This window comes from Phyllobates terribilis, unplaced genomic scaffold (genome assembly GCF_046119375.1).
Source record: "Phyllobates terribilis strain yellow unplaced genomic scaffold, ASM4611937v1 Scaffold_5__5_contigs__length_657084704, whole genome shotgun sequence".
NCBI lineage: Eukaryota > Metazoa > Chordata > Amphibia > Anura > Dendrobatidae > Phyllobates > Phyllobates terribilis.
In genome coordinates this window covers 417,990,820-418,001,981 of record NW_027362765.1, presented here as the reverse complement: position 1 = coordinate 418,001,981, position 11,162 = coordinate 417,990,820, and the positions used below count along the sequence as shown (strand labels likewise).

The 11,162-nt window shown below is 41.9% G+C and overlaps 1 protein-coding gene across 7 annotated transcripts in view; it reads right to left on the bottom strand.

Moving 5' to 3' along the window:
- Nucleotides 1-249: 249 nt before the first annotated feature.
- SFR1 (SWI5 dependent homologous recombination repair protein 1) overlaps nt 250-11,162 on the bottom strand; it is a 147,815-nt gene continuing 136,902 nt past the window's right edge. For all 7 annotated transcript variants that reach the window (XM_073685193.1, XM_073685192.1, XM_073685196.1 and 4 more), the window contains 2 exons: nt 5,628-5,987; nt 250-1,658 (listed from right to left, as the gene is read on the bottom strand). In XM_073685193.1, coding sequence (XP_073541294.1) covers nt 1,470-1,658; nt 5,628-5,987 — 549 coding nt within the window. In that variant the 3' untranslated portion in view covers nt 250-1,469. The remainder of the gene's footprint in view (nt 1,659-5,627; nt 5,988-11,162) is intronic.

Here is an 11,162-nt window from a genome sequence, read left to right as displayed (position 1 = left end):
ACGTTTCAGAATTCCCACTGCTTTTTGTCCATTCTTCAACCAGACACTTTACGTTCAAAGAAAAACATAGCAGTGATGTGTATTGTATTACACTCCCCCCATCCCTGGCCACAACGGGAGCAATGTATGTACAGCACGCAGCATCCGAACTTTCCCCAGCTACAGAAAGACTGGTTTAGTATCATGAGGTCCATAGGATACGACTGCAGATGGGGAAAACACCAAATAACTCACAATAACACAAAAAGATAACCTAACCAGATAGATTTAATAACAAAAAAAATAATAATTTTAATAATTTATTATTTCGCATTTATAGTATACAAATTACCAATAAACAGATTTCCAAATTTTTTCCAGTACCAGTCAGAGTTTAAGCATGGGAGAATCGCAGCACAGGTGCGGAGGAGACGGAGTAAGTAATTTCTCCATCTCCTCCATTGCCGGTGTCCGCGGTAATCGGACTGCACTTGGATGAAATCCGAGTGCAATCTGATGTTTCACTCGCACCCACAGACTAGTATGGGTTTGTACAATCTGACTATCAGAGGCATTCTCAGCATACTGCGATTGTTTTCTCATGCCGAATCAGCATGAGAAAATAATGGCTGATCTCCACTGCTGTTCTTTGCTTCTTCCTTTTGGGATCGATTCTGGGAATAAGTGTAATACAAATGGCTGTAAACTATGATATATGGTTGGTGCTACTTTTTGATGAATGTGAAAACCAATAACTATATTATTATAAAAAAAAAAAGTTGCAGAAACATGAAGAGAGTTAAAAGGGTTGTTCCAGCAGGTCTGGTTAGAATATGGCCACTTGCCAGTAGGGATGAGCGGACCCATGGAAGTTCAGCCTGAAGTTTATTCCAAACTTTGGTTTGGGTACCAGAACTGTACCTGAACCGTATTGAAAACAATGGGGACCCGAACTTTTGAGCTGGAAAATATCTCTCTCTCTGCAATGGCCTTTCCCCTGAACTCTGAATATTGCAACGGACTTCCAGGGAAAGTCTGTGTTTGGCGTTTAGCACCGGACACTAACTGTCCGGTACGAATGTCGAACTTTTAGGTTTGGGTTCGCTCATCAATACTTGCCAGTCATCTGCGCTGCTCAACTCCCGATGCAGAAGTGAACGGTGCCACAATAACTATTTAATTGATCTATCGATTTTTTTCTTATTTTGTGAACCAAAAGTTGGAGGGGATCACGACACAAAATGTGACTCTTCTCTCTTATGCTGGGATCTATTGCTACTTTTTATTTTATTATTTTACAGATTTGGGTTTTCTATATGAATGCTTTGGCTTTCAGCGTGGCTGAGCACATATTCTTGTTTGTCTTGGCAGCTTTATGTTATTGCTATTGATTTAGGTATTTATCACTCAGCTCAAAAGCTGGACTGGGGTTTAAATCAAGTATTTATTTATGTGAGAATTTCTGGGTACAAGTTACGGTCCTGTAAACTTTATGCATCAAAGTCCTCCTCGGCTCTGTTGTAGCGCAGCAACTTCTCATCCAGACCACAGTTATCGATCAGTTGTGTCAAACCAATCTGCTTGTTCTCTGCAGACAATGCCCTCTGGATCTCGTATAGTAAGAGCTGGCTACTTTCTCTCCACTTGTCTATTAGAGACTGCAGCTCCATCAGATTATTCTGAATGAAAAGAAAAAAAAAACATTAATAAAAAAAAAGATGCAAATTAATTACACATAAAAGCACAACCAGCTATCCTAAGTTGAGCTGCACTATACAGGGGAGCAAATTAGTGCCATATTATCTTTTCTAGTCTGTGCAGTCAGATGGATCCGTATCTTTTTTAGTCCGAGTAGTCAGATGGATCAGTATCTTTTCTAGTCGCGTAGTCAAATGGATCAGTATCTTTTCTAGTCAGAGTAATCTGATGGATCAGTATCTTTTCTAGTCCGCATAGTCAGATGAATCAGTAGCTTTTCTAGTCCGCATAGTCAGATGAATCAGTAGCTTTTCTAGTCCGCGCGGTCAGATGGATCAGTAGCTTTTCCAGTCCGCGCAGTCAGATGGATCAGTATCTTTTCTGGTCGCGTAGTCAGATGGATCAGTATCTTTTCTAGTCGCGTATTCAGATGGATCCATATCTTTTCTAGTCGCGTAGTCAGATGGATCAGTATCTTTTCCAGTCTGCGCAGTCAGATGGATCAGTATCTTTTCTAGTCACGTAGTCAGATGGATCAGTATCTTTTCTGGTCGCGTAGTCAGATGGATCAGTATCTTTTCTAGTCGCGTATTCAGATGGATCAGTATCTTTTCTAGTCGCGTAGTCAGATGGATCAGTATCTTTTCTAGTCGCGTAGTCTGATGGATCAGTATCTTTTCCAGTCTGCGCAGTCAGATGGATAAGTATCTTTTCTAGTCGCGTAGTCTGATGGATCAGTATCTTTTCCAGTCCGCGCAGTCAGATGGATCAGTATCTTTTCCAGTCTGCGCAGTCAGATGGATCAGTATCTTTTCCAGTCTGCGCAGTCAGATGGATCAGTATCTTTTCCAGTCTGCGCAGTCAGATGGATCAGTATCTTTTCCAGTCTGCGCAGTCAGATGGATCAGTATCTTTTCTAGTCCGAGTAAGCAGATGGATCAGTATCTTTTCCAGTCCGCGCAGTCAGATGGATCAGTATTTTTTTCTAGTCCGAGTAAGCAGATGGATCAGTATCTTTTCCAGTCCGCATAGTCAGATGGATCCGTATCTTTTCTAGTCCGAGTAAGCAGATGGATCAGTATCTTTTCCAGTCCGCGCAGTCAGATGGATCAGTATTTTTTTCTAGTCCGAGTAAGCAGATGGATCAGTATCTTTTCCAGTCCGCATAGTCAGATGGATCCGTATCTTTTCTAGTCAGATGGATCAGACACGAAGGGATGTATTGGGGAGATTAGAAATTTGCAATTTTAGCCAAAAAGTAAAAGCAAGCAACGTTGTCATCATGAACCCTATTCACATATCATGGTCTGCAGGACTCAAGGCGACTAGAGTGAACTTTGCAGAACTACAGTGGCATGTAAAAATTTGGGCACCCCTGGTCAAAATTACTGTTATTGTGAATAGTTAAGCAAGATAGATATATTTATTTTTTTTCTTCATCTTCTACATTTGGAAAAATACAAACTTTTACATTGGTCCATTTTCTTTTTTTGTAATATTTAAAACGTAAAAAAAAAAACTAAAATTTTATATATATATATATAATATAATTAATATTATAATATTAATATATAAATAATTAAAGTGGAAAAACACACTACAGGCTTATCCAACTTTGATGTAATGTCCTTATAACAAGTCAAAATGAGGCTGAGTATTGTGTGTGGCCTCCACGTGCCTGTATGACCCCCCTACAATGCCTGGGCATGCTCCTGATGAGGTTGCGGATGGTCTCCTGTGGGATCTCCTCCCAGACCTGGACTAAAGCATCCGCCAACTCCTGGACAGTCTGTGGTGCAACGTGACGTTGGTGGATGGAGCGAGACATGATGTCCCAGATGTGCTCAATCAGATTCAGGTCTGGGGAACGGACGGGCCAGTCCATAGCTTCAATGCCTTCATCTTGTAGGAACTGCTGACACACTCCAGCCACATGAGGTCTGGCGTTGTCCTGCATTAGGAGGAACCCAGGACCAACCGCACCAGCATATGGTCTCACAAGGGGTCTGAGGATCTCATCTCGGTACCTAATGGCAGTCAGGTTACCTCTAGTGAGCACATGGAAAGCTGTGCGGCCCTCCAAAGAAATGCCACCCCACACCATTACTGACCCACTGCCAAACCGGTCATGCTGAGGGATGTTGCAGGCAGCAGATCACTCTCCACGGCATCTCCAGACTCTGTCACGTCTGTCACATGTGCTCAGTGTGAACCTGCTTTCATCTGTGAAGTGCACAGGGCGCCAGTGGTGACTTTGCCAATCCTGGTGTTCTGTGGCAAATGCCAAGCGTCCTGCACGGTGTTGGGCTGTGAGCACAACCCCCATCTGTGGACGTCGGGCCCTCATACCACCCTCATGGAGTCGGTTTCTAACCGTTTGTGCAGACACATGCACATTTGTGGCTGGCTGGAGGTCATTTTGCAGGGCTCCTCCTGTTCCTTCTTGCACAAAGGCGGAGGTAGCGGTCCTGCTGCTGGGTTGTTACCCTCCTACGGCCCCCTCCACATCTCCTGGTGTACTGGCCTGTCTCCTGGTAGCGCCTCCAGTCACTGGGCACTACGCTGACAGACACAGCAAACCATCTTGTCACAGCTCGCATTGATGTGCCATCCTGGATGAGCTGCACTACCTAAGCAACTTCTGTGGGTTATAGAGTCCGTCTCATGCTACCACTTGTGTGAAAGCAAAACCAACATTCAAAAGTGACCAAAACATCAGCCAGAAAGCATTGGTACTGAGATGTGGTCTGTGGTCCCCACCTGCAGAACCACTCCTTTATTGAGGGTGTCTTGATAATTGCCAATAATTTCCATCTACTGTCTATTCCATTTGCACAACAGCATGTGAAATAGGAAGCAACACTGATTGACAATCAAAGTGGACAGCTTGATTTCACAGAAGTTTGATTTACTTGGAGTTATATTCTGTTGTTTAAGTGTTCCCTTTATTTTTTTGAGCAGGGTATATATATATATATTATATATATATTTTTTTTGCCTAAAATACAAAGGTAATGTGTCATCTTTAACTTTAGTCCTTTTAGAGATCATTTCATCTTCAACTTGCTTAACTGTTCATAATAAAAGTCATTTTCACCAGGGGAGCCCAAACTTTTGCATGCCACTGTAAGCATTGTCTTTGACAACTTCCGATTGCCTGTATGCTATGTGCACATTTGGGAACCCCATGGGTTTCTGAAGAAGCCACAGTCTGACTTTGTAGCTTTTCTGCTCTCTTATTTACCACACTTGAGTCATTTATTTCGCTTTATTGTCATTTCATTGCAAAGAAAAATTGTTTAAGGGATATTCCAAAAAAAAAAAAAATCTAGTTATCAAATATCCATAGGAAAGGGAATAGCTTGCTGATTGCGGGGAGTACAACCACTGGGACCCCCAGCAATCCTTTAATAACATCTACATACAATGTTTCTGAGAAACCTTGCCTATAGCTCTACCTGATTATTGGCACATGACAAGCTATAACTTTCAGGGAAATATTATGGCATAAAAGACCTTCTTTCCTGTAGCTAAAAAGGTAGTTTGACAATCAGCATTTTTCTTTTTGTTTTAACAGCACTAGTCTTTCTAAGCCAGAAGTTGGTCCAGCAGGATGGAGACACTGGAGTAAAACTGCTAAATCTGATAAAAAGTTCACGCTACTTAGCTTAATTGATGAATTTTTTGACTGTCCTAAAATCAGAATGACATTTACACCTCCTCTGATCATAGTTTCATGCCAAAATTTGCAACATTTTCTGTTTTGCGATTAAAGGGGTTGTCAACGGTCACTGATGGGCTGCAGCGGTCACATCACATTGTTTATGCCGGGAGTCCAGGAGGAACACAGTGCTGAGAGCGGTGCCGATTTGGGTGGTAAGGACAGATTGAACACTTGGTACTGCGACATCCTAAAACCCAAAGACAATTATCAGATGTACAGACTCTACCTTAGATCTGTACAATTTGACCATCTTCAGTCTTCTCAGACGCTCTTCCTTGTCCTGCACTCGCTTCTGTAATCTCTTTTTCTCTCGCAGCATTTCTTGGTGGTTGTTACAAGGAGAAATGTCTGGCTTGGATGGAGAAGCCTCCATGAGCGCTCGGTCTTCGGAGATACCGCTCGGTCCAGGGATGAGAACACATGTAGAGTTATTTTCTGAGACTTTTGAAAGAGAAGAACCACTGGAGCATTGTGGGGTAACGGCACTGTCATCACCATCTACTTTCAGCCGCTTTGCCACTGTACATGTTGGGTTAAAAGATCTCCGACATTTCTTCAGACGCTCTCGAAGACTCGCACTCATGGGCTATGGAAATTAAAAAAAAATTCAATAGTGACATCATTATTGGTCTGGAGCGGCCCGGGCTTCTACATTTGTAAACCGTGTTAGTCCAGGTCCAGGTGATTCAGCAGCAAAGTCTCCACGTGTTGTATGCAGACTTTGCTGCAGGATTACACTTATACATCAAAGAGGTGAAATGTGTAGGAAACAATGCAATGTATAGGAGAAGCTTTAAATGTATTTACCTTTCCATATATGTGAAAATCACTGATGAAACCCTGATGGTAAAAAGCATACGGACAAAACACTGACGTCTGAACGAGGCCTTAGGTGGTATTTAAGAAGCATGGAAAATATATTAACATGTAACATCAGTGATCATGTAACGTAGTTAAAAGTAAGTTTACATTTAATGACCTATCAATATAAAGCCTCATTCAGACGTCCATTTTTCATGAATAGAACATGGGCTCATTGTAGTCTATGGGGCTCTTCACGTCTTTTTTGGGGACCAAGTGGTTGACAAACGGAAAAAAAACCTAACGGTGAGATATATACAATAGTATTATTAAATACCTCCAATTAGAAATGTAGTATAGTTCTTCTGATTAGCTATGTCACTTACACCATGTGCAGGGCATTGCAGCAGCCTAGGTATCCATGGTACTACCACTCATATAGCGACTATAAGTTAATTGTTCATAGTTGTAGCCTTGGATATCTAAGCTAAGCTAATTACTAGTGTTTCTCTGCCCCATGTGATTTATTCACATATAGCTTAATTAACGTACATTCTGCAGCGCACGGACTACACTATCTTCACTTTACTGATTTTCCAGGATCCTCCTCACTTTCTACCACCGCTACACAAACCACAACCTGTGATACCTTATAATAATTCCCCTGTGCCTCCTTTAATAATGCTCCCCCTTGACCTCTTATAATAATGACCCTGTACCTCGTTATAATAATAAAAATATCCCCTGTGATTTCTTATATTAATAATAATAATGACTCCTTGCTTCCCCTAAAATGATAACAATGCCCCATGTGTGCCTCCCTATAATAATGACCATCAGTGCCTCTTCATTGTAATAATGCTCCCAAGCAGGGGCGTACATAGAATTAACAGGCGCCCCATAGAAAATGTCCTATCTCATCAAAGAAGAACAACATTTTAAGAAATTGAGAAGGGAGAAATGGATAAGGAAATGTATTGCAGCACTCAATAGTTATTTTGCCCTTACTAAAGCCCCTAAATGGTCACACTGATACCCCTTTCATGACCCCCATGAAATATTATGCCCCCACAAGGTATGATGACCCCACACAGTATGATTGCCCAACAAACCTTACAGAAAGTATGATGCCCCACAGCACCCCACACAATAAGATTTTCACTACAGCCTACCATACAGAATGGTATCCACCACAGCCCCCAGTATATAGTATGAGAGGCATCACAGACCCCCCCCCCACACAGTATGATGTCCACCACAGGACCCTATGTAAAGTGTGATGTCCACCAAAGTCCCCTGTAAAGTATGAGGACCCCACAACCCACATACAGTATGACAGTCACCACAGCACCCAGCATAGTACAATATTCCCCATAGACGTCCACACAGTATATTGTCCACTACAGCCACCCCACACAGTATGATGTCCACCACAATCACCATACACAGTAAGATGGTCCCCCCCCACAGCCATCCTACACAGTATGATGTCCACCACAATCACCATACACAGTAAGATGGTCCCCCCCACAGCCATCCTACACAGTATGATAGTTCCCCCACACACTATGAAGATCCCCATAGCCCCAATACCATATGGCAGTCACATCACAGCTCCCCCATATAGTATGATGGGTCACTTCATAGCCCCCTATATATTATGATGGTCCACCTCACAGTCCCCCATATAGTATGGTGGTCCTCCCAAGAGCCCCCTATGTAGTATGATGGTCCCCCCAACAGTACACTATATAGTATGGTGGTCCATCTCACAGCCCCTTATATACTATGTTACTATGCTACCATCATACTACATAGAGGGCTATGAGGTGAACCATCATACTATATGGGGGGCTGTTGAGGGTACCATCATTGGCCTGTGACAGCTCATAGAGTCTCATGGCTTTCAGTATCACCTCTATGCTGACGACACACAGATCTACCTCTCTGGACCCGATATCACCTCCTTACTAACCAGAATCCCACAATGTCTGTCCGCTATTTCATCCTTCTTGGATAGATTTCTAAAACTTAACATGGATAAAACAGAATTCATCATCTTTCCACCATCTCACTCAGCCGCCCCATCTGACCTATCTATCAGAGTAAATGGCTGTCCACTCTTCCCAGTCTCTCAGGCTCGCTGCCTCGGGGTAACCCTGGACTCTGATCTCTCCTTCACACCACATGTCTAAGCCCTTTCCACTTCCTGCCGACTCCAACTCAAAAATATCTCCTGGATCCGCACATTCCTCAACCATGAATCTGCAAAAACACTGGTGCACGCCCTCATCATCTCCCGCCTTGACTACTGCAACCTCCTGCTCTGTGGCCTCCCTTCTAACGCTCTCACACTCCTCCAATCTATCCTAAACTCTGCTGCCCGACTAATCCACCTGTTCCTCCGCTATTCCCCGGCCTCTCCTCTCTGTCAATCTCTTCACTGGCTCCCCATGGCCCAGAGACTCCAGTTCAAAACACTAACCATGGCATACAAAGCCATCCACAACCTGTCTTACGCCCTGCTGGGGTAAGTGACGGAGCCAGTGATTTTGTGCTCCGTCACAACTTTTAACAGTATGGGCGTCTTGAGGATGCAGATTCTGATAACAATGTAGCAGACAAGGTGACCCATGACCAGACAGGCCCTTCTGGCATTTGCCAGAATTGCCAGATGGCCAGTCCGGCCCTGCACACAACTCTTGTTAAATACGCACACACAGCTCTGCTACATTTCCATAAAAGGAGCTATGTGGGGGCTAGTTTTTATTAAGCTAACATTTTGGAGCACATAATATTGTTGCATTTTCAAGGGTGTTACAGAGACCAATGAAACAGCAATTTTGATGTTTCAAGTGTATTTTTATGTTGTCCCATGTATACCGTACTAAATAAATAACTGTATAGCTTCATAGACCAGACTTGTACAGATGCAGAGATAACTAATACGGTTTTTTTTGTATTGTTTTGTTTTAATACCCTTGATTTTACTGTGGAAAAAGGGTGATGTTTGGATTTTTTTTATCCGTATAGCTGGTAAAATAAGTATTAAACACATCACCAATTTTCTAAGTAAATATTTTTCTAAAGGTGCTATTGACATGAAATTCTCACCAGATGTTGGTAACAACCCATCCAATAGACACAGGCAAAACAATTAAACCATAGATGTCCATAAATTAAGTTGTGCAATAATGAGAAATGATACAGGGAAAAAGTATTGAACACATGAAGAAAGAGGGGTGCAAAAAGCCATGGAAAGTCATGACACCAGCTAAAATCCATCAGTATTATAAAGCAATCCGGTATCTTAGTGACAAATAATTTCAGCTGGTTCAACTCATGGCCTATAAAAAGGTGTCTCATTACAAAGGTGCCACACAAGAAACATCTCCTGATGGGTAAAACCAGTGAGCTGTCTCAAGAACTTCACAACCTTATTGTTGCAAAACATACTGATGGCATTGACAGAAGAATTTCTAAAAAAAACCTGAAAGTTCCAGTGTGCACTGTATGGGCCATAATGCAAAAGTGGAAAGAACATAATTTCTCCATAAACTGAACACGATCAAAATTTAACTCTTTGGACGCCATAATACACACCATATTTGGAGGCCAAAAGGCACTGCATGTCACCCCAAAAACACCATACTAACAGTGAAGTTTTGAAGTAGGAACATCATGGTCTGGGTTTATTTTTCAGTATACAGCACTGGCAAACTTCATGTAATTGAAGGAAGGATGAATGGACAAATGTACTGAGACATTCTTGATAAAAAATCTGCTGCCATCTACCCAGATGAAGATGAAATGAGGGTGGACATTTCAGCAACACAACCAAGGAAACTCTTAATTAGTTTCAGAGAAAGAAAATAAAGCGCTAGAATGGCCCAGCCAATCACCGGACCTGAATCCAACAGAAAACATATGGAAGGAACTAAAAATCAGAGTTCATAGAAGGAGCCCACAGGACCTTCAGGATTTGAAGAGTGTTTGTGTAGAAGAATGGGTCAAAAATCACAACTGAGCAATGCCTGTGACTAGTTTCTCCATACATCTTGAAGCTGTCATCATCAACAAAGGCTTTTGCACAAAGAATTAAATAAATTTCAGTTAGGGTGTTCAATACTTTTTCCTTGTCATTTCTCATTATTACACAGTTTATGGACATCTATGGGGATTTCTTTGCCTGTGTGGATTGAATGCGTTGTTGCCGACATCTGGTGAGAATTTCATGTCAATAGCACCTTTACAAATATATTTACTTAGAAAATTGCTGATGTGTTCAATATTTCACCCACTGTATATCTGAAAACTTTTTTTTTTTTTTTTTAAAGTTCCTCCCGTGTGGATCTTACATATGTTTTAATTAATAAAGAAGCTTATTGAGGAATACATCCGATGCCTTTGAAACTTTTTGTTCGTCTGTGCTCTAAAAAGGTGCAAGACATAAATAAAGAGAATTTCTAATTTTGAGCAAGAGTCAAAAACCTGCAGGCGCCTATCTGAAGAACTTGGTGCTAAAAACGGGAACGAATACCACAAGACCAAAAAATTAAAAATGACTTTAAAGCACACATTATAAATTGGGGGGTCTTTAAGCTGGAGTTACATGGTGACTTTGGTCACAACCTCCACTGCGCGGCTGAAGTTCGTTCGGTCCCGATGCAGTTAAGAAGGTGGAAGATTCTGGAGTTAGATGCTTTTCACCTGCCGTATAAGAAGTATGTTGTAATGTTTTGCAGCTGAGGGACGACATCTGTGATTTCTTACAAGCTGGTATTAAAAATGTCTTTTCACGTTACATTTTGCCTAAGGCATCATGTGACAGAGCAACCCGAGGCCCCCATCTAACCCCGAAATAAGAGAAAACAAGATGATTATTCCTGTACAGAATCACGCAGTAATTGTGACTCATCGGGGAAATTCTCAGCGACATGAAATTAAAAAAAAACTTGTA